The 24,558-nt window shown below is 42.4% G+C and overlaps 1 protein-coding gene across 6 annotated transcripts in view; it reads left to right on the forward strand.

Annotated features, from left to right (window-relative positions):
- Nucleotides 1-24,558, forward strand: part of LOC133399208 (xylosyl- and glucuronyltransferase LARGE2s) — a 100,777-nt gene that overhangs the window by 54,125 nt on the left and 22,094 nt on the right. For 5 of the 6 annotated variants that reach the window (XM_061670556.1, XM_061670561.1, XM_061670558.1 and 2 more), the window contains 3 exons: nt 4,842-5,131; nt 19,747-19,829; nt 20,820-20,943. In XM_061670556.1, coding sequence (XP_061526540.1) covers nt 4,842-5,131; nt 19,747-19,829; nt 20,820-20,943 — 497 coding nt within the window. The remainder of the gene's footprint in view (nt 1-4,841; nt 5,132-19,746; nt 19,830-20,819; nt 20,944-24,558) is intronic. The other variant, XM_061670562.1, reaches the window with a different exon arrangement.

A 24,558-nucleotide genomic window follows, 5' to 3' on the forward strand; every position in this document is an offset into this window, starting at 1 on the left:
CAACAGTGTGGTGCGGGTACTAGACTGGCCTGCCTGCAGTCCAGACCTGTCTCCCATTGAAAATGTGTGGCGCATTATTAAGCGTAAAATACGACAAGGGAGAGCCTAGACTGTTGAACAGCTGAAGCTGTATATCAGGCAAGAATGAGAAATAATTCTACCTACAAAGCTTCAACAATTAGTGTCCCCAGTTCCCAAACATTTATTGAATGTTGTTAAAAGAAAAGGTGATGTAACACAATGGTTAACATGACCCTGTCCCAGCTTTTTTGGAACGTGTTGCAGCCATAAAATTCTAAGTTAATGATTATTTGCTAAAAATAATAAAGTTTATCAGTTTTAACATTAAATATCTTGTCTTTGTAGTGTATTCAATTAAATATCGGTCGAACATGATTTGCTAATCATTGTATTCTGTTTTTATTTATGTTTAACACAACGTCCCAACTTAATTGGAATTGGGTTTGTATGAGTGCAACACAAATTATGTTCAGTGTACCTTTGACATTTGAAGGAGGGTTTGTCTGTCTGTATTGGTATTGATAAATTTCAACAACAACAAACTAGTAGAATAAATAATTTTAAGATGAGTAGCCCATTATCAAAATTATGTCACAGCTGTTTAAGACCTGACTCTTCGGGTAATAATTGTGTTTTCATGTAGACATTTTGAGATTAAAATTTATGGATCTATGCTCTCTTTCACTCAAAAAGTAGAAAACTTCCCAAAATACACATTTCGAAACTTCCCAAAATACACATTTCGGTGTCATTTGTTTAACTGCCCTGTCAGTGTATCTGTAGAGTTCTCCTTAATTCACTAAACAAACTCCTCTACATATTTAAACGTTAGGGGAATATATAAGTTCTGTGGTGATTTGTTTTCCTTCATTCTTTATCCCTGCAGTGCCTTAGCAGTTCCAAATCAATGCAAATTAGCACATCTTAATGAATTTAAAAGTAGATAAAATTTTTAGTTCACAATTTACCTATCAATGTGGTGTTTTAGACATGACATAATTCGATACACCTAACTGCATTCACCTGTAGTGTCTCGGTACATAAACCTGTATGCCCATGCTCCTCGCCTTAGCCAGATCAAGCCTTTCAATTAGTAGCTCATATGTGCACGGTAGGAAGACACACGTTAACTATATTTGGTCTTGTCCTTTATGAACTTGGGAACTTCCTTCATCACCACTCACCTCCAAGAGTAAAAACACCAGAAACAAAAGCAAAACTGTGTCTTGGCTGGGGTCTGCTGTTGCATGTCTCTGCCTCTGCATGCTCGCAGCCACGCTGCAGGAAAAGGGGACGGGCGGGGGGAGCGTCTTACAGAGCCCACTGAGCGTCATCTCCGGACCTCCCTCCAGAGATTAGAATGGAATATTTTATTAGATAATGGAATATTTTCTAATTTATATTTATTTGAGGCCTCCGATTGGCGGGTGACCAGTTCTGGGTGTACCAAAGTCAGCTGAGATAGGTGCCAGCACACCCGTGACCCTAGTGAGGATAAGCAGTAGAGAAAGCGGATGGATATTTATTTGACAGGGAAGCTGTGCCAAAGCAGGAATGTAGAAGTATTTAAGAGAGAGAGATTCATTTAAAAAAAAAAAAAAAACGCCCCACAAAAAAGAGCACTTTTTCTTCAAGAAGAAAAAAGACTGTGGCTCAAGCTCCCTTTTATGTCTATGTGTGCATGTCTGATATTACACACCAAATGGGCACAGTTAGACTTAACCACTGTTTATTTTATTCTCTTTCACACATTTAGAAGACAGACGAAAATTGGGAGAAGAAAGTCTCCAAGAATCAGTCATTCACCCAACATTTAAAAGTGGCGTTAGTTCACAGTATTAGTATTTATTCACATTAGCCATTTTAGCTCACAGTGCCTATAGCAATGTTTATAGACCATGTAGCATCAGAAATAAGTTTTTATGTGTGCCTGACAGTTTCCTGGGTCTTACTCTCCATCTCATGTTGCTCTCAAATATAGATTGCTTTATTTACCCTCATTAAATAGTTCGCAAAAGTAGACGCACAATTCTTTTTAATATCTATGTATGTGCAATATACACTCTAAAACATTTAATCAATGAGTTCTATATGCTGGAGTTTTATAATTACTGTAAGTTAATAAATAACAAGCAAACTGCATACAAATAACAGTATATACTGAATGTGCAAAGAGGGTGTGAAAATGAATACAGCTGTCTACTGAACGAGTTCAGGTGAGAACAACAGAGCAAAAGAAGAAACAGATGCAGGCAAAGAGAGAAAAAAGAGAGATGGTGGCAGAGTGATTTCAAAGAGGAAAAGAGCAATATATTTTGGCAGCATTTTAGGCTGCAGTGAAAAAAAATCATTGAGAAACCTGAAGAAGCCAAAAGTAAACCTTAAAGCAGTCTCCAAATAGCCGTAGCCCGAATTCCACGAGATCCTCCCATGCCTTCATAATCGACTGAATCCATTCCCTTTATCATGCTGCTGCTCGTCGTCTCCTCCTCCTCATTACAAGAAAAGCCAGGGGTTTTCGTTGCAACGGTAACAAATCGACAGTATATTCAGGAGCTGCTGCCTTCTTACGTCCAAACAAGCGGAAAAGGAACTGCGCTACTTCCTGTTCGGTCTCTTTGCAACCATCAAAGCAAAGCAAATGTATTTATTTAGCGCATGTCCTACACAAGATTACTCATTATGCTTTACATGATTAAAAGCATTTAAAAATAAAGACAAAAATACATCTTAAAAACATTTAAAAACAAAGAAGAAAAATATATAATATAAAGATTTTAGAAATACATACAGTGAAAGAAAGATATTCACTGATGGTGTAGTTGTACACTCCCCTGACTTTGGTGCAGGCAGCGTGGGTTCAGTTCCCACTCAGTGACGGTGTGAATGTGAGTGCGAGTGGTTGTCCGTGTCTATATGTGCCCTGCGACTGACTGGCGACCAGTTCAGGGTGTAGTCCGCCTTTTGCCCAAAAGTCAGCTGGGATAGGCTCCAGCGTCCTGCGACACTAACCAGGATAAGCGGTGTTGAAAATGTTGGATGGATGAAAGAAAGATCACTTAAAAGTGGAATTGCTCTAAAATGTGTGCAGCATAGCAGCTAAAGGTTGCTTGACAATGTTTGCTTTGGACTCTGTGCTCCACATATTCCATCAATTTTTTTTTTTTTCATATTCAGGACCGAAATCATTTAGTGATTTATTGATCAATAGCATAACTCTAAAGTATATTCTAAAGCTGACTGGGAGTCAGTGTAGAGACTTTAGAACTGGAATAATCTCTGATCCAGCGACAAATATGGTGAGTTTGAATGCGCCATCCTCCTTGCGCCCTACCCTGCGGTGAGTGTCATGCAGAATAATAGTGTAACAGCTCCTTAAGACACTTGAGGAGGTAAAAAACGGTCTAAAAAATGTTTAAATACATTTGCTGTAGCGTACACATATACTCCACTCGAACTAATCAGTGACAAAGCAAACAGAGAAAAACAGACCAAGGATGTTCAGCACCTTCAGATACTTTGCCAAAGACTTCCCTGTAAAATGCACTTGGCTGTTTGCTGGTGTACTGTACCCTGATAAATGTCCGTACAGTTAATTGTCAACATGTTATGTTTTATGGCACTGTTTCACATACTAGTCCATACACCAAAGTAGGGCTGGGGGAAAAAAAAATCCAATAACTCTGCTAAGTTGACTTGAAAAATTAGGTCCGCTGGGACCAAAAAAAGAAAAAAAAAAGCTCCTCATGAAACCATGTTTGTGGCGCCTGAACCAGTTTTTCACATGGACATTTAGTGGAGACTGACAGTGTTGGGCCACTGTGATTTTTTAAAGACACTCTTAGATGTGTAATGGACATAGAACATGATGTACAGTATGAGTGACCTTTTTTTTTTAAACCTAGAATGGTAATCGCTAGCGCGCTAATGCTAATTGCAAATGCTAACCGTTTAGCAAAGGCTGATTTTTGTTGTCTCAAATTCTGTACTGAGTTTATACCATACAATGAAGTTTAAGGATAGAATTCCAGCCCTCAGAAATGATAATAAACTGCATGTACAAAATAATTGGTGGTCAAGATAATCGATTCTAAAAAGACTCAATCATGACAGCCCTAACACCAAGCCCTATTCCTTAAACAACGGTATACTCCTTCCTGACGATTGAGACAAACAGTGGTTTGGTTGACACATTTCGGTTGGCTTGTTTTTTTCATAATGTGTAGAGAAAAAAAGGGAAGCATACCCGCTCATGGATTTTGGACCAGGAAAAAAAACAACCACACAAATCTGTGACTAAGCATACTCTCTGATTTGGATGGAGTGTAAAGGTCTTTTCAAACTGCACTTAGCACAGAGCAATCTGCTGTCGTCCAACCCATTCATTGTCTATGTGCTGCCGCAAATCAAGGGCGCAATGCTGTGCTTTGTCGGCTGGCGGCACAGGAGTTTGGTGTGTGCCACTCAAAGGAGAACTTGATTCAACTGAAAACTGTTCAATTCAGGCGCAGAGTTACCGTGATGACAGACGTCACATCCAATAAGAGAAGTGGTGGCGAAGTTATTTTTGAGTGACAAGAGCAAAAGATTTGGGCCAAATTGCAGGCGCGGGAAGAATATGCAAACTCCATACAGGCGAGGCCGGATTTGAACTTCAGAACTGTGAGGCAGATGTGCAGTCAGTAGCTTAGCAACCAGTGCAAAATATAGACACGGTTATGCCATGCTGTTGTCGTCCCTTTGACCATCATCGAAAACCAAGGGCAGTGTGTAAACAAAATAAAATTGAGTCTTCATCTTTTATTTGTGCCCTACCACAGACGGTCGGTCCCTGTTCCTTCCTCCCTGTTTGGCGGACACACCTGCCTCTCTGTTCTTGGAACGAGCCATCCTAGAGTCACGGGTTCGAGAGGTGGAAGAAGAGAACAGGCAGATCAGACTACAGCTTAGCCAGTCACAAAGCACTGCTACCCAGTCAGCTGAGAGAAACTATGGCAACCAGCAGTGGGGCGCCTCTGCTGACACTGTACCAGAGGACGGGTATAACACAGCAGAGGAGAAGAACAACAACACTGATTGTCCAAGATTGCCTACCGTCCAGAAGTGTGAGGTAAAGAAACAATCATTTACTTTTCCCAAACATATCAGGCTTGTCTCCTGGGTGGCTGTGCTTAGTGTCAACCTTGTTTGATTTGCGGACATTATTACAAATGTGATGGTTTCATAACTACGTAGGTGTTGCAATTCAGTCATGCTGTACCGTCGTTAGGTGTGAACCAGCGAGTTGACTAATTAACCATTTGATGTGTAGACTTTACCAATGATCGTTGGACTTCAAATCTCCAGTCATGTGTTTTGCATTAATAACATGGACGCCTCACAGAAAGCACCAGATGAGGAGTGTGATGGGTCCGTGCAACAAACTAGTAGCGGTGCCTTAAGCTTATGGAAATACTTTACTAAAAACGAGACCGTGCCATTCTGCCGCTTTGTGATTGGCTCTCTCTCGTCACGTGCCATTCTGCCGTGCTACTCAATCGGCTTCTCAATGATACGCTGTTACGGCAGTCGGCTGCAAGTTTGTCGCCGGTGCACAAGACGGTCATGGTTTGAAAATACAGTAAATACTTGATACAGACAAAAGATAAGGGCCCAAACATATTAGTGCAGCGCAAAGAGTGTTTGGTGAGAATGAGGGTGCTGTCGAAGTCGAAACAGTTAATGCCAAACCTGAGGACATATTTACAGGTACATAGGCCTACCATGTCATAGGCTACCAGTAACAGCAAGCACCCATAGGACAATAAAATGGGGAAGAAGTGCCAACCTTGTGTGTCTTTTCAGGCTTAGAAGGTTAAATGACGATGACAAAGTCAGCTTTAGTTTCATATCATTTCTGATACAAGAATAATGTTATGAAGCAACTCAAACATATGACAGTCTTTTCTTTAATATGACCTTAAAGCTAATATCCACAATGACTGATGTATATTGTGTGGACATCTGTTAGATTTGTGTGTGTAATTTTACAGAGAAAGTGCTTTAATTTGCATTGACTGTTGAAAGCCTTCAGTGTGAAAGTTTATAAATGTTGTTAAGGCAATGAAAAATGTTACAGTAAGTGTACTTGTGGAGCAGTTCTAACACTAAAAAAAGAGCTAATGAAGTTCAATCTTGTGTAGTCTTATTGTATTGTCTTTGTGTAACCTTAAGTACTGCTTACGGCTTTAACACTATCAGGTCTTAAAATATGAAAATGGTTAACAGTTGAGAGAATTTGTGCAAAATTATGACAAGTAATTAAAATATAATGAAATGTAATTGGTTATATTACTTTCAGAAAGTAATTAAAGTAGTTACACTACTATTACATTTTCAACTGTGTAACTTGTAATCGTAGCCAATTACATTTCCAAAGTAATCAACCCAACAATGTCTTCGAGTCACTCCAGATATGCGCTGTGTGGTGCGGGGTGGAACGGGGGCTTGGGATAGACCAGTCGCCCTCGACTTTGCATCTGCAAATTTGTGAAGCGGAACAATGTTGATTATATTTGACTTCAATGTAATCCCACTTGAAACATTAAGCTAAAAGTGTACATTTGTGGTGATAGTAATAATTCTTTTTTTTTGTATTATTATTGAGTGAATAAACAATACAACACTTCAATGTTCATAAACAATTTGCAGCAAGAACATCTGCGTATTAGACTAAAAATACAATTTAAGTATTAATTACAAGAGTGATCAGTGTAATATATAACATTATTGAAAAATAAATTACCAGACAATAAGTAGAAAATAAAATGCACAGTAAAACACGAAAATCAATTCCAAATATTTTCCAATTTGAGGCTTCAAAGAAAAAAAACATTGTACATGCTAACAAATTTATTGCTCTTCTTATTGTGAATTAATTTGGTAGATCTGATAGAGAATTAAATTCCAATTGGAAACGCACAAATCTGGGAGGGAACTTGGAAAACTTAAAAAAAATAAAAACTAAAGAATGATAAAGTTAATAAAATATACAAAATTACTATCATTTGTCATTTATCATTTACTATCATAAGGCCAGCCTCCAGTTGAACTCAAGGCAGCCGACGATTAACGATTGTTAATGGTGTGCATTACGGTAACACGCTGCTGTGCTTCAAGGGCCAACTTCAAAATAAAAGCTTCATATGTTAAATACATTGGATATCAATGGGCGGCATGGTGGGCGACTGGTTAGCACATCTGCCTCACAGTTCTGACGACCGGGGTTCAAATCCTGCCCTTGCTTGTGTGGAGTTTACATGTTACCCCTGTGCCTGTGTGGGTTTTCTCCAGTTCGTCCGGTTTCCTCCCACATCCCAAAAACATGCATGGTAGGTTAATTGAAGACTCTAAATTGCCCGTAGGTGTAAATGTGAGTGCCAATGGTTGTTTGTTTATACGTGCCCTGCGATTGGCTGGCAACCAGTTCAGGGTGTACCCCGCCTCCTTCCCGCAGTTAGCTGGGATAGGCTACAGCATACCCACGACCCTAGTGAGGATAAGCGGTACATAAAATGGATGGATAGATGGATATCCATGCCAATACATTGGACATCAATGTCATTTTAGGCTTTTATTTTGAAATTGACAACTGGGGCGCGTTGCCGGCATGTTACCGTAATGCTTAGTATGAACAATCGTTGTTTGGGCTAGCTTAACTGCTGAAACTTTTCGACTGCAGGATGACCTGACCAGAGTCATTGTTCATACAGTGTATTTCATGCCACTTTGGTGAAATAATTGCTCAAGGGGACCACATGTTCCTTGTCCAGTGTTTTGCTGTTTTTCTGCCATTTTTTTCCCCCAGGTGGCTGAACAGATCAGTTGTGTTCCCTACCTAGTAGGGCAGACAACCCTGCTGCACTCTTAATATATGGCTTTCTTGTTTAAAGTCTCTTGCTTTGAATCAAAACATGTCCAAAAAACAGATATTGATCCCTTTCTGAGCCGCTAGCTCCAATCTTTGGTTGTACTTGCTTCTCTAGTCATGATTCACTGAGAGGCTACTGCTGCATAGTGCTGTGAGGGAGCTCAATGAAGCATTCGCTCCCTGGTGACTGGCTGACTAAGTTGGGAAAGTGCCGCAGATCCCGCATTTAAAAAAAAAAATAAAGAAAGAAAGAAAGAGGCTGCACGGTGGATGACTGGTTAGAGCATCAGCCTCACCGTTCTGAGGACCGGGATTCAATCCCCGGCCCCGCCTGTGTGGAGTTTGCATGTTCTCCCCGTGCCTGCGTGGGTTTTCTCCAGGCACTCATGTTTCCTCCCACATCCCAAACACATGCATTAATTGGAGACTCTAAATTGCCCGTAGGTGTGAATGTGAGTGCGAATGGTTGTTTGTTTGTATGTGCCCTGCGATTGGCTGGCAACCAGTTCAGGAGGTAACCCGCCTCCTGCCCGATGTTAGCTGGGATAGGCTCCAGCACGCCCGCGACCCTAGTGAGGAGAAGCGGCTCAGAAAATGGATGGATGGATGGAAATAAAGAAAGAAATAAACCAAGGATTTAACCAAGGACCGAGCAATGCGATCAGTTAAAAGAGTGTCCATACTTTATTTTCTACAGTTTTGAGAGTGTGTGTGTTGAGAGAGATGAAGGCTAACGGCTGAGAGAAAAAATTAATAAATAAATAAAAGGTTGACCACAGGGAAACCTTATTTTGAAATATTGGGGTAAAAAAATAATATTTGTAATAAATAAACAATAAACAGTCTTTTCCCCATTAAACACAAGCTATACTTGTATCGTTATGGCTCTATGCCTAATAAATAATATAATACAGAAAAAAAACACTGGACTAAAACACGTTGAAATTAGATGAATGGAAAAAAAAAAACGGCGACACGGTGATAAACTGGTTAGAGCGTCAGCCTCGCAGTTCTGAGGACCCGGGTTCAATCCCCGGCCCCGACTGTGTGGAGTTTGCATGTTCTCCCCGTGCCTGCGTGGGTTTTCTCCGGGCACTCCGGTTTCCTCCCACATCCCAAAAACATGCATAAATTGGAGACTCTAAATTGCCCGTAGGTGTGCATGTAAGTGCGAATGGTTTTCTGTTTGTATGTGCCCTGCGATTGGCTGGCAACCAGTTCAGGGTGTACCCTGCCTCCTGCCCGATGACAGCTGGGATAGGCTCCAGCACGCCTGCGAGCCTAGTGGGGATAAGCGGCTCAGAAAATGGATGGATGGATGGAAAAAAAACGTTAAAAATGTTCTATTTCTACACTTCAGGCAAAATGAAACTTCCCATACCCTAATTCCAGTGTAGATGTGTAGGAAAAGTATCTCTAACATTCAATACTCTGAAAATATTTGCACATACTGCAATTCTCTGTGTAAATATGTGTGCCTGTTGTGAGTAAACTATAAAGAAATTGCATCTACCAGGTATCCCCGACTTCCATACAAGAATAGCAGACAGAGTTGGTTTTTTAAACGTGGAAGCTGGGCGGTGGTCAGAGGCCAGGACCTTGGCGATCCAATCCCTGGCAACAAAAGCTGCCTCAATGGACGTGGAATGTCAGCTCTCTGACAGGGAAGGAGCCCGAGCTGGTGTGTGAGGTCGAAAAGTTCCGACAAGCTATAGTCTGGCTCGCCTCCACACATGGCTTGGGCTCTGGTTCCAGTCCTCTTGAGAGGGGTTGGACTCTCTTCCACTCTGGAGTTGCCCCACGGGAGATGCGGCGAACAGGTGTGGGTATACTTATTGCTCCCCGGCTCGGCGCCTGTACGTCCCCGGTGGACGAGAGGTTAGCTTCCCTCCCACTTCGGGTGGGGGGGCGGGTCCTGACTGTTGTTTGTGCATATGCACCAAACAGCAGTTCAGAGTACCCACCCTTTTTGAAGTCCTTTGAGGGGGTGCTGGAGAGCGCTCCCGCTGGGGCCTCCATCGTTCTGCTGGGGGACTTCAATGCTCACGTGGGCAATGACAGTGAGACCTGGAAGGGCGTGACTGGGAGGAACGGCCCCCCCGATCAGAACCCGAGCGGTGTTCTGTTATTGGACTTCTGTGCTCATCACGGCTTTTCCATAACGAACACCATGTTCAAGCATAAGGGTGTCCACACGTGCACTTGGCACCAGGACACCCACGGTCGCAGTTCGATTATCGACTTTGTAGTCATGTCATCGGGCTTGCGGCCACATGTCTTGGACACTCGGATGAAGAGAGGGGTGGAGCTGTCAACTGGGTCCAATGGTGGGGAAAGATCCCGGTCTGACCTGGCAGGCCCAAACATATCGTGAGGGTCTGCTGGGAACGTCTGTCAGAATCCCCTGTCAGAAGGAATTTCAACTCCCACTCACGTCCCGGAGAAGGCGGGGGATATTGAGTCAGAGTGGACAGTGTTCGGTGCCTCCATTGCTGAGGAATCTGACCGGAGCTGTGGCCGTAAGGTGGTCTGTGTCTGTCGTGGCGGCAATCCCCGAACCCTTTGTGGACACCAGCGGTGAGGGATGTTGTCAAGCTGAAATATGAGTCCTATCAGGTCTTTTTGGCCTGTGGGACTCCTGAGGCTTCTGATGGGTACCGGTTGACCAAGTGGAATCCAGCTTTAGTGATTGCTGAGGCAAAAACTCAGGCGTAGGAGGAGTTCGGTGAGGCCATGGAGAACGAATTCCAGACAGCTTCTAGGAAATTTTGGTCCACCATCCGGCGTCTCAGGAAGGGGGAGCAGTGCACCATCAACATTGTGTATAATGGGGATGGAGCACTGCTGACCTCGACTCGGGATGTTGTGCGTCGGTAGGGAGAAGACTTCGAAGACCTCCTCAATTCCACCGACACGCCTTCCCATGAGGAAGCAGAGTCTGGGGTCTCTGAGGCGGGCTCTCCTATCTCTGGGGTTGAGGTCACAGAGGTGGTTAAAAAGCTCCTCGGTGGCAAGGCCCGGAGTACCTAAAGGCTCTGGATGTTGATGGGCTGTCCTGGTTGACACGCCTCTCCAACATCGCGTGGACATCGGGGCCAGTGCCTCTGCATTGGCAGACTGGGGTGGTGGACCCCCTTTTTGAAGGGGGACCGGAGGGTGTGTTCCAACTACAGGGTGATCACACTCCTCAGCCTCCCTGGTAAGGTCTATTCAGGGGTGCTGGAGAGGAGGGTCTGTCGGGAAGTCGAATCTCAGATTCAGGAGGAGCAGTGTGGTTTTCGTCCTGGCCGTGGAACAGTGGACCAACTCTTCACCCTCGGCAGGGTCCTCGAGGGTGCATGGGAGTTCGCCCAACCAGTCTATATGTGTATTGTGGACTTGGAGAAGGCATTCAACCATGTCCCTCGGGGAGTACTGTGGGGGGTGCTTTGGGAGTATGTGGTACCGAACCCCCTGATATGGGCTGTTCGGTCCCTGTACAAACGGTGTAAGAGTTTGGTCCGCATTGCTAGCTATGAGTGATTCGTTTCTGGTCAGGATTGGACTCACCCAAGGCTGCCCTTTGTCACCGATTCTGTTCATAACTTTTATGGACAGAGGTTATAGGTGCAGCCGAGGCTTAAAGGGGGTCTGGTTTGGTGGCCTCAGGATTGCATCACTGCTTTTTGCAGATGATGTGGTTCTGTTGGCTTCATGAAGCCGTGATCTCCAACTCTCACTGGAGCGGTTTGCAGCAGTTTGTGAAGTGGCTGGAATGAAAATTTGCACCTCCAAATCTGAGACCATGGACCTCAGTTGGAAAAGGGTGGCGTGCCTCTCCAGGTCAGGGATGAGATCCGTGGAGATAAGTGGAGGAGTTCAAGTATCTTGGGGTCTTGTTCACGAGTGAGGGAAGAATGGAACGGGAGATCGACAGCCGGATCGGTGCAGCGTCTGCAGTGATGCGGACTTTATCGGTCCATTGTGGTGAAGAAGGAGCTAAGCCGAAAGGCGATGCTCTCAATTTACCGAACGATCTACGTTCCTACCCTCACCTATGGTCACAAGCTGTGGGTCGTGACCGAAAGAACAAGATCCCGGATACAAGCGGCCGAAATGAGTTTCCTCCACAGGGTGTCCGGTCTCTCTCTTAGAGATAGGGTGAGAAGCTCTGTCATCCGCGAGGGGCCCAGTGTTCCGAGCACGTTTCCCCGGGATGAGAACCCAGCGACGACCCAGGACACGCTGGAAAGACTATGTCTCCCGGCTGGTCTGGGAATGCCTCTGGATCCCCCGGAAGAGCTGAATGAATTGGCTGGGGAAAGGGAAGTCTGGGCTTCCCTGCTAAAGCTACTGCCCCTGCGACCCGACTTCTGATAACCGGAAGAAAATGGATGGATGGATGGAATTTTTGGAATAAATGGAAGACCTACAATTGCAAAGACTCTAAGGGACGAGGTTGGGTCTTCTGAATGAGGGTTGAATATCAGCCGTCTTGAAAGCTACAGGTACAGCGCCGGAGGAGACTGACGAATTTGTAATATTTGAAATTGAGGGTCCTAAGATTAAAAACAGCTCTTTAACATGTTTCCCAGGAAGAGGGTGGAGCAAGCACGAGGTTGGATCTTTTAAGTAAGGGTCTAATAATTGCTATCTTGAAAGCTGCAGGTACATCGCCTGAGGAGAGTGATCGATTTTTTCATATTTAAGATTGAAAGCCCTAAAATCAAAAACAGCTCTTTAGCAAGTTTCCCCAGAAGAGGTTCGAGCAAGCATGCTGTCTGTTTTGCCACACTAACGAGTTTTGTGAGTGTGACAAGGGATATTTCCTCAAAATGAGAGAGAGTAGCTGAATTAGGAGCCACAATGGTGCCCATATTAGTCTCAAAGATGAATAATTCAACTGGGCTTGAGGCACGTGTCCTTAATCTCATTCCTAAAGAGCTCAATTTTTTTTTTTTTGTAAAAAAAAATCGCATGAAAAGGAGGAGCTGTTGGAAGTAGGCTGCTTTTGGGTTAGCAATGCTACTGTGTCAAATAAGTATTTCGTTTTTTGTTTTTTTTACTGCGGGAACTATTGAGGAATAAAGTTGATGAGCTGCACAATGAAGTTAAGGGGGAGAGTAGTGAAGGACAGACTCAGGACAGAGGTGATATTTGAAAGCAACAGTATTGTTTCATGCCTAGGAAGTGGTGTCCTTGAGCAAGACACTGATACCCCGAAATGCTCCCCGGGCGCTTCAGCTGCCCCCTGCTCCAGTGTGTTCCACTGACGTTTATGTGTTCACTGTTCACTGGGTAAAATGCAGAGAACAAATTTCGTGTGCATGCATGCATGTTCACGACAATAAAGGTAATTCTTCTTCACAGATGCATTAATTTGCCTTGAGGGTGTTGATGGAGAAGTACAGAGAAGGTCAGAAGGAGCTACTTTGTGTCTTTGTGTAGAGCTCGAGAAAGTCTATATCAGAGTACCCAGAGAGGAATTGTGGTACTGCCTGCTGAAGTCTGGAGTGGCAGAGAAGTATGTGAGAAGAAAGGAAATTTATGAGGGCACCAAAACAGTGGTGAGGTGTGACAGAGGAGTTTAAGGATCAGCCCTGAGCCCCTTCCTGTTTGTATTGGTTGGAACGGGTGGAGGAACGTGTCAGATGTGTTATGTGACAGAAACGTCTCTGCTAGGATGAAGGGCAAAGTTTATAAAACAGTGGTAAAGCCAGCCATGATGAACGGATTAGATATATAAGCACTGAGATAACAGGAAGCAGAGCTGGAGGTGGCGGAAATGAAATGTTGAGGTTCTTTCATGACCACATTGGATAGGATTAGAAATCAGCTCATCAGAGGGACAGCCAAGGTTAGATGTTTTGGAGGCAAAATTAGAGAGAGCAGACTTTGAAGCTTTGGACACATCCAGAGGAGAGAGAGTGAGTATATTGGTGGAAGGATGCTGAGGATGGAGCTGCCAGGCAAGAGAGCTAAAGGAAGACCAAAGAGAAGTTTGATATATGTAGTGAGGGAAGACATAAGGGCAATTGGATGCAGGAGTTAGGCTTACATGGAAAACGATGACACACTGTGGTGACCCCTAACGGGACAAGCCGAAAGGAAAAGGAAGATTTAGGGTTATTTTTATTCAGACAAATTATTCTGGAAAAACAATTAGTTTTAGCTGAAATGAGAGTAGGGTTGGGCTTCAAGAATCGAGAACCCATTGGAACAGGGACTAACATTCCGGTTTTCCCGGAATCATTCAACTTTAAAAATTTTGGTTGTCAGTTTCTATGGCTAGTCCGCCGACCCGGAAGAAGAAAGTGGCGAAAACCAACGAAAAAGCGGCAAAAACCAACGAAAAAGAACGCGCACGAAGACGTGCTTGTGCCAAAGGGCAGCGGCAAAAAAAAGTGTTAACTATGTTAAAATAAATGACCAGTCACCTCAGTACAACACTTGAATAAAGCTTATATTGTGCAAAGGAGGCTTTCACAATGTGTAGAAGTCTGACGTACTCCCTCCCGCTCTGAACCTCCGCCTACACTGTGCGGAACTTCAGTGAAGTCAATTGGGTGTGTGAAACAAAATACATCTATGCCAACATTGAGGCAGCACAAGTTAAATGGTGGGTTGAACTCTTGCACTGATGGTTTTTAGTGTTAATTTTAGTCTTCAAACCAATGTAAGAGCTGATGACAGACACAAAAATAAAATATTAATTACCATACTGGAAAGAAAGTGGAAAAAGTCATACTACAAGCTTAACATTTTAATTTTCTGGTTTCATCTGTGAACCAAGGAGTACATTTCTGAAGACGCTTTTAAAATCTTATTGTTGCTACAGTGTCGCGAGCTTTACACAGAGCCACATTAAAATCATTTGTGAGATTATCAGTAGTACCCATATATGAAGGAAATGAGGCAATTGCTGAGCTATAGTTTTGGTTGTGGTCATTAAGATGGCAATGGGCCAAGACTTAAAATTTTATGAAGTAATTTGAGGTTGCAATGCCTCGGGTTAAAACCAAATCTAAAGTATTACCGTTATTATGGGTCGGTTCATGTATTAATTGCTCGAAACCAAAAGTATCAATTATTGTCTGAAACGCTGCACTAAGAAGTTCCAACGGGGAATTCATATGAATAATTAAGTCACACATAATAATATATTGTATGCATGGGTGACCAAGACAGCAATAAATTCTTAGAATTCATCTAAAAAGCCAGAGTAAGGGCTTGGGATGGCAATAGATTTCGGCAAGATAGAACAGCAAAGGTGTTGTAGATCATATAATGAGAGCCCTCAAATGTTTTAAAAGTTGATGGTTGGGCAAGTGCTAAGGTTGAAAACAGATTCGAAGATGAGGGCGACACCCCCTCTTCTTATTAGGACACGCAACATGTGAACTCACAAAGTTTGGGGAGACGCCTCGTTAAGTGGTAAAAACTCTTTTGGTTACAACCAAGTCTTGCAAAGACCAATCATATTAAGATTATGGCCTCTCATATGATTGATTGGCAAAGCTTTGGCTTTGGCGAATGGGCCCGACCTGCAGGAGTCATACCTCTTAATCACGCACTTAGAACACACACACACCATTCACTGTATATATTTTTCTCACTAAACACATCTGGGCGCATACACATATCAAAGGGTTCCCGGGGGACTGGTATGGGATCGGGAGGGTGTCGGATCGGGTTTCGGTGTGGGACGTGTCCCGTCCGCCGGGCTGCTCTTGGGTGGACCCCTGGGCCTGATCCCGCCCCTCGATTGATTGGGTGGGGTCCTCAGCCGCCCCGGTGCGGCCACAGCAATTACAGGACACTTCTGTCAGTCTTTGTGCATGTAAAACGGTATCAATTCACTTGCATGTATCCGCAGACACACACCCCTAGGACTCTTTCACTGTGATGGAGTCAGCTATGACTAACATGCAAGCGGCTGTCGATTGAGTAAGAATGGGACTAGCTAAAGGAGTGAATCTGTTCTACGTCTGAACAGGATCGTTGCGGTTAGCTAGCCACTTGGGGCTAATGCTAACAGGACTAGTAGGTTGGCTACAACCTACATGTGTACATCTACAGTTACCAAACTGTTCTGCTCTAGTTGGCGGACACGTCGCTCTCGCTGGGAAAGCCCCTGAAGGAGAAGGTCCATACTCACGTTTATTTGGTCGGAGTATCGGAGGCGAAGAGCCTTGGGGGTGTCTGGCAGTGTTGCGGCTGAGGCTAGGAGCTTTGAAAACGGGGCTACTCCACTCTCAAAAATTCAAGTCTCTTAAAGTAAAAACAAAGGGAAATGTAAAACGTAAAAATTTAAGTACACGAGGGAAAAGCGTTAAGAGTTCGTCTCTCAAATGCACACAGCGTTGCATGACTGGAGCAGCGTCTGACATCACTTCCGCTTGGGAAATTATCTTGCTCACAGTTTACCAAACTGTGGTGTCCTCCTTGGTTGTCTACCATGAAGTTCTCTATGGCTCAAACAACAATGGATGGTGCAATCTGACACTGATGTACCTTGACCTTGGAGTTCACCTTTAATTTCTTTGGAGGTTGTTATGGGGTCTTTTGTTACCATTCATATTTTCCGTCTCTTCAATTTGTCATAAATTTTCCTCTTGCGGCTATGTATAGCGAGGTTTACTACAGTCCAGTGGATCTTACATTTCTGAATTATATGTGCAACTGTAGTCACAGGAACATCAAGCTGCCTGTAGATCGTCTTATAGCCTTTCCATTTAACGTACTTGTCTATAATTTTCTTTCTAAACTCCTGAGACAACTCTCTCCTTCGCTTACTCTGGTCCATGTTTAGTGTAGTACACACTATGCCACTAAACAGCGCAGTGATTACTTGTCACCCTTTAAATAGGCAGATTGACTGATAAGTTTGGATACACCCGTTACGCTAATTAAAGGACACACCTTGTTGAAAATGTACCTGTGGTCAAATTATTAATTATCTTTTCTTGGGGTACCATCATTTTCTCCAGGCGTTTTTCATCAGTTTGTTTTTTAAAATAATTGTGTTGAACCACAATTCGAAAGAAATATCTGATTCTTATTGTTTAATTTTCATAACATTTTTATGTATGATTACTTTTGTCAAATTCAAGTTATTTATGTGACCACTGTGGGTCTTTCTTTTATTAACAGAGGAGTACCAACAATCTTAGCCAAGAGTGTAAGCGCCAGCACACCCACAACACTAGTGGGGATGGTTGGTTAAGTGTATGGATGGATGGATGGAGTTCCACCACTTATACGTACACAAATGATACAAAATTGATACATAAATATAAAACTTTAAGCATTACAATTGACAAATATGAATTCAATATGAATGAACACCAGTACACTATTATTGCAACATCTGTAAAACTAATGGCAAATTCTTCAGATTATTTTTTTGCTTTTTTTTTTGTCTGACTTTTATTTGTCATTGAATTTTATTTATATGAAATAGCAATAAATTAACTGGTGCAATAGAGTAATAGAAAAATAAGACACAAATCTGATCACCAATCACTGCGTACGGTATTCAAGTAGAAATAGGGTTCTTCAAGATAATTTCAACTCCCATCTTACAGTATGAACATCGTATTTTCAGTTCATACAAAAGAAAGCAGGAAAATGCACATGCACGCGCACACACAGTCACACAAAAACACACACACGTACACGCACACGTACACACACGCACTTTTCCTTTCGGCTTGTCCCTTTAGGGGTCGCCACAGCACGTCATCCTTCTCCTGCATCATTCCCATTTGTGTCTAATATGAAAAATATTAAAGATTCAAGATGTTTGTCATATGCATAGAAAAAACAATGAAATTCTTAATTTGCTCGTCTCCTTCCACTTAGACAAAGATATTAATACAAAAAACAAATCAGAACAATATGATATATAATATAATATATTGCAAAACAAAATCATTATTTGATTACCATATTAAGTGTCGAAAGTAAACGTGGTCGTCGTCAGTGGGTTCCAGCTTAATTGCTACGATTCAAAGCTTTCGATGATATTCCAGTTTCTTTGGAATGCAGAAAAAGCTCTTTCGATTAATCTTATCAACTATTTTTGTCCAACCGATAATGCAACATGACACTACCATTATTATTATTAGATTGACAAAAACAACACAAGGCACATCTGGGCACACATGCAACCCCAATTCCAATGAAGTTGGGATGTTGTGTTAAACATAAATATAAACAGAATACAATGATTTGCAAATCATGTTCAACCTATATTTAATTGAATACACTACAAAGACAAAATATTTAATGTTCAAACTGATGAACTTTGTTTTTAGCAAATAATTATTAACTTAGAATTTTATGGCTGCAACTCATTCCAAAAAACCTGGGACAGGGTCATGTTTTCCACACAGCCCCGTACCATCACAGATGCTGGCTTTTGAACTTTGTGTCCATAACAGTCCGGATGGTTCGTTTCCTCTTTGGCCCGGAGGACACGACGTCCACAATTTCCAAAAACAATTCGAAATGTGGAGTCGTCGGACCACAGAACACTTTTCCACTTTGGATCAGTCCAACTTAGATGAGCTCGGGCCCAGAGAAGCCGGCGGCGTTTCTGGGTGTTGTTGATAAATGGCTTTTGCTTTCCATAGTAGAGTTTCAAGTTCCACTTACAGATGTAGCGCCAAACTGTATTTACTGACATTGGTTATCTGAAGTGTTCCTGAGCCCATGTGGTGATATCCTTTGCACATTGATGTCGGTTTTTGATGCAGTGCCGCCTGAGGGATCGAAGAGTCACGGGCATTCAATGTTGGTTTTCGGCCTTGCCGCTTACATGCAGTGATTTCGTCTGGCTCTCCTGGGGGGGGGGGGGGGGATAGCGGGGTGCGGGTTGGTTGGGGCGGTGGCATTGGGTCTCCGCGGCCTCCTCCGGGTGGCCGGTTGGGGCACCTCGGTGGGGCCGGCAGACCACCCTGTGTCCCTAAGTGTGGGACAAGTCCCATCCGCCGAGCTGCTCTCGGGTGGACTCCTGGGCCCGATCCCGCCTCTCGATTGATTGGGTGGGGTCCTCAGCCTCCGCGGTGAAGGCACAGCAATTACAGGACACTTCTATCAGTCATTGTGCATGCGAAATGGTGTCAATTCACGTGCATGTGTCCACAGGCACACACCCCTGGGACTTTTTTGCTAGGTGTGGGGCCACTCACTTATTGCGACAAATAACTCATGAATATTCAAATTGCTTGGGTATCCCCTCACTCACACTAACCTTCTATAAACTTTTATAATTTACATAGTCACTCCCACCACATTTCAGTTGTACAGCTGGGTTCACGACCCTTGTCCTGCATGCTTCTTCTCCTGTCCTTGTCCTGTTCTATCTTGTCCGGTCCTTCCCCCACAGGGTGTAGCACTACTGCCCCATACAACACTCATATCGAAGGTTTCATTGTTCTAGATATGTAATAATTTACTTTACTCATCTTGTTTACAATTAGTGCTTTGTCTTCTGTCGTCGTCTCTCACTCCCCTCTAGAAACTTTTTTCTCATCGACTGATCGACTCTGATTCTTAATAAATATCAATTATAATACTAAGAACCCACAGCAGCAGCTTAAAAACTCCACTGTGACACAGTAAAACTGTCCAGGCATAAAAAGGGAAACAGATCCTCCATCCTGCTTGACCTAACAGCCGAAAAAAAAAATGCTTCAATTATAATTTTTACACTGAAGCTTGTATCACATTTTATACAGTTACCATGAAGGGATTTAAGTTAAACCGTGATAGGAATTTTAGATCATATCGCCCAATCTGACTTGAATATTTACAGTTTTATGTCTCCACAGGTAATACATGTTGCCTCCGTTTGTGCTGGACACAACGCCAGTAGAGACATGGTGACACTAGTCAAGTCTGTCCTCTTTCACAGGTGGGTTATGTTTTATTTACTTTTAGAAAATTAGTAATGGGGATCATTAGTGGGCAGCTGGGAGAATGGATTGACGGATAGCTGTTATAAAATAAAAATAATATATTTCAAATGTTTGCTGCAACCATTACCATTGGCGTACTCCTTCAGCATGTAGACTATTCTAGAGTATTAGAGTATTGAGATGGACTTGAGTGTAAAATTTCAAGATAATCACTCTCAAGTAACGAAGGACGATTCAAACACTGCTTTGTAGGTAATTTTATTTTGTTCCCATTTGTGATGACCCCTATGATTTGGATTCAAAATGCTTTGAAGGGCATCCTCAGTTGTGATCTGAAGTAATCAACACAGGTGATGATTAGATAAATGGTTAATGAGTTATGACCAAAAAGCTGTTAGCCTCACACCATTAAAGACATTTTGGTCAATGGCGACCATGTTTTCTAAATAAAATTTTAGAGATGTGTGTGACACTCCTTAAGACTGTGTACCAAGTTCAGGACTGATATTTGAAAACACCACAAGCTAATATGACACGATTGTATACAATTTTATGAAAATTAGATTAAATTCACCATGGCAGTCTTCTATGGTGCAAAGACCATTTTGGAAACTACGCTGAGCTGAAATTGAAAAAAACTTAAGGTCATCACAAGCTTATCGGAAGAGGAGTATACAGTATCCTTTCAAAATCTGTGCTCGTGATATACCCAGAATCACTAAATATACTCAATGGTTTGGCCATTCGTGGCGCCTCCTGTAGGTTGTGCTTATGTGCTGTGAAGATAAACGTTTTCTAATGATTGGGCGATTGTCAATGACTTATGGCCAATTTGCTATGAGCTGCAAATACGTTTCGGTCAATGGCGGCCAAGTGTTTAAGTCAATTTTGCTCCAACTTTCCAAACTTGTCTGTATTTTTTTTTCCAGAAATGTGATTGATTGATTTTGAACTAATTGAGTTGAGTTTTTGTCTCAAATTTCCAGGAGAAACCCTCTTCACTTTCATTTTATCACTGATGCTGTGGCCAACCAAATTTTGAGCTCCCTGTTTCAGTCCTGGATGGTCCCATCTGTGCAAGTTAGCTTTTATGATGCAGAAGAACTCAAGGTAAGAGTATGCCAGGCACGCATAACTGTGTCAGCCCTTGTCCCAATAGTTCTACGATGCCCTTGTTCTACAACGCCCTTGCCTCCTCCTCCCTGTTAGGAAAGCCTGAGTCACTACAATTATCATATCAAAAGACAATCTTTGCTGTCCAATGTCTTCTTGAACAAAATTCATTTCACAACCAGGTTTAAAAGAGCATCAAAGTGAAGACATCAATACAAAAACGGCACAGCTCAGATAACACTAACACATACGGTCACAGCCTTTATCTGTGAAATCAGATTTGTCTTATTAATATTTTCTGTCAGAGGAATGTTGGACCTGTCTGATAAGTGGATGTTCAAGATTAGTTGGAGATTAATCGTCAGTTTAGCCTGTAAATTCAATATTTTATCTGTCTCAGAACTCTTTATAGAGAATTTTTGTCTTCACAGAGACAATAAACAAAACTGAGGTTTTGTGTGAGATGTGTATATGTTTATGATTGAAGTTGTAGTTTTCACATTGTATCCTACTGAGAGTTGTTTCTTACATTTGCCCCTCTCATTTACATAAATAAGGTAGCCAAAATATGAACCATGGTTCTAAAAACTAGAAATTGTAATATGCTCAATGTTGTGAAAGGCTGTTGCACAGATGAAATATCAAGGAAATACTTTGATCAGTCTAATGCTATCAAAGCACAAAAGCTCAATAGGGCTCTACACTAACGTTTCCCGTGGTAGCATTGGTGCGACCAGCTTTTTAACTTTTTTCAGTTGGTCGCACCAGCACATGATTTTTTATTTTTTTTATTTTTTTCTTTTGTGGGGGGGGGGGGGGGGGAGCACACATAGTCTAATATATTGGCATACCATAGTTTTTTACGAAGTCAATATTGACAGTAACTTTAGTTACGATATCTGCAAAATATTATACTGTTAATATGAAGGTTGTCCGCAACAACCACTGGCTGACAAAAAAGGTCATTTCTTTGATATAATTTTAAAAGAAGACAACAAAAACATTTTCAAGACTCATATATTGTTAATTTTTAAAACATTTTGTATTATCATTATCAATACGGAAAGGCACATTACATTCTGCATAGGCATGTTCAACCTCAATGTGGCCAATCAGGATAGTAGACTGTCTTCCATTCTCAAGAGTTCGGGCATAGACAATCCCACACTCTTTTGTGAGGACGTCGGTGTCTCCATCTATCATCAATTACATATAGGGCTATTATAGGGCGAAGCTATTATATCACCGATCTTCGGGTCGCAGATGTGCATGCGGTTCCGACCATTTAGGGGTTAACATCGGTACGCGTTCCACACATGCACATTGATCCTCACCACACGCTCCAGCATTAATAATCCACGTGCCTGCCTCACAAAAACGAAAAGAAACATCTCCATTGTTGTAATGTTTAGGGTAGTTCACGCCAAGAGTTTTGAGCCATATGACTATCTTAGTATCGGTTTATATTTAAATATAAAGATGGAGATACCGAAGGATGGATGCCTGCTTCGAGGAGCACTTGTATGAAGAGATCCACTGGTATTCCAATCCAACAATACAACAAACACAGAAGCCGTTTCTTTTCACATACGCGGGGTCGTCATTTGATCATAAATGTGCATGCCAGCGTGTTAATCGACGGGGATGCGTGGAGCAATGCGCATGCTTGGAACGTGTACTGACATGAACCCTGAAATGTAGCATGAATGGAACAGTGTGCACATCTGCGGTCCGCATGCAAAGTCCAAAGCAGTCTCTGTACGCACAATGCAGAAACTATGGAAGCGTAAAAAAGAGGATGACTTACGACTACTCTCGCTCTCGTACAGTGCAGACGCTTTTTTGCTCACTCTGCTTGGTTTCGCTTCTGTTTGCATTTTTTTCTATCTGATAAGCTTGTTTTTCTTCTAAAAAAAAACATTAGAAGCAGCGACTCCTGGATATTTTTTAACCTGTAGGACTGTACTTTTTATGTAGATACAGTCAGTTGTTGCCATATTCCAATATTTTCTGATAGCCTCTCACCATTATGTGAGCATGGCCTGCTAATTAGCATAAGCCTGCTATTAATAACAAGACCAGCAGTCAAGATGCCTCCCTTTTCTACTGAGGACTATCACGGACTGCTGCAGAGGATGGAAACGAAAATCCACCGTCTTGAAGTGTATGTGGATGTAAATGGACAGTCAAGAGAATGAAACCACTCTACCAATGTCTCAAAATGGTGAGCAGAAGTGTGCTAACAAATAGCCACTTAGCGCAACAAAGAGGATGGATGTGGACTGCGGAAACAGTAGTTCTTACTGGAATTTACTGGGAGCAAAGCCCAAAGCGGCCCAAAAAGGAAACACTGGCCTTGTTGACACGGCTGTAGGTCAAAAGGATGCAATTGTTCCCAAACAATCCGAGGAACAAGAGATAAAGCGACACGAGGCGCAGACGGATTCATCAGCGTCATCCAAACAATCGGAGGAGCGAATGACACATGAGATGAGCCACCACTTTAAATCCCCCACACCGCTCCCTGCCCCATTGGCGCAAAGCCCAACGCAAAACTCACTCTCTACTAGCCTAAATGCCATGTTAGGTCTGACGGACAGGGTGAAGGCTATTGTCAATATTGGAGTCCAGCCCACACCACGCCAACATCCTCCTCCCATCCCCCCTCGCCTGAAACCACCATCCACTAAAATGTGAAGGGCCCCTCCTTCACCCATGAAGAATCTTATCTGTGAATCTGACTGATATCTCCGGGATCTTTTCCAGAATAAGTCAGACCCCTATGGAGATCAGGCATTTTTTATCCCTGTAATTACAAGGGAAAGAAAGTTGGTCAAAGAAATATGGCACAAAAAAAGTACAACTACAGACTTAGTGAGGATAAAATGTGACTCTATCAAACCATTGTCTCCAGTTATCTCTGCAAGACTAGCTCTTTTCAATATGAGGTCACTGGGTAATAAATCAATGTTGATTAATGACATCATTACAACCTATGATCTGGACTTTTTGTTACTAAATGAAATGTGGTTAACAGAAAGTAGCTGTAATACCATTTTAAATGAGGCAACACCAGCAAATGTTAATTTTATGAACAAGTGTCACATAGGGAAAAAAGACGCTGGCATTGCTGTTATTTTTAAGTCATTATTTCAGTGTAAATAAATTATACTGGGTGATTCTACCTCTTTTGAATAACTCAGTTTTTTAGTTAAAGGTGACCCAAAGGTGATTGTTTTAATAATTTATAGACCTACAAGATACAATAGAAAATTAATGGTGGATTTTTCCAGAACTGCTCTCAGTTATCTGTACTGACTACAACTATTTTGTCATAATGGGAGACTTTAACATTCATGTTGACAATAACATGGGAAGAAAAATCGAAAAGAACTCTCTACTATACTGGACACATTTGACCTCTCTCAACATATTAAGAGTCCAACCCACAGTAAAGGTCACATCTTAGACCTGGTCATCTCTGAGGATGCTGAAATTCTATCAATTGACATGAAGGATATGGCTATTTCTGACCATTTTTGTGTATTCTTTCAATTGCAGATTCTTCCAAAAGTTCAGACAACCTCTGTCTATTAAGAAAAGGTACATAAA

Source organism: Phycodurus eques, chromosome 2, assembly GCF_024500275.1.
Source record: "Phycodurus eques isolate BA_2022a chromosome 2, UOR_Pequ_1.1, whole genome shotgun sequence".
Lineage (NCBI taxonomy): Eukaryota > Metazoa > Chordata > Actinopteri > Syngnathiformes > Syngnathidae > Phycodurus > Phycodurus eques.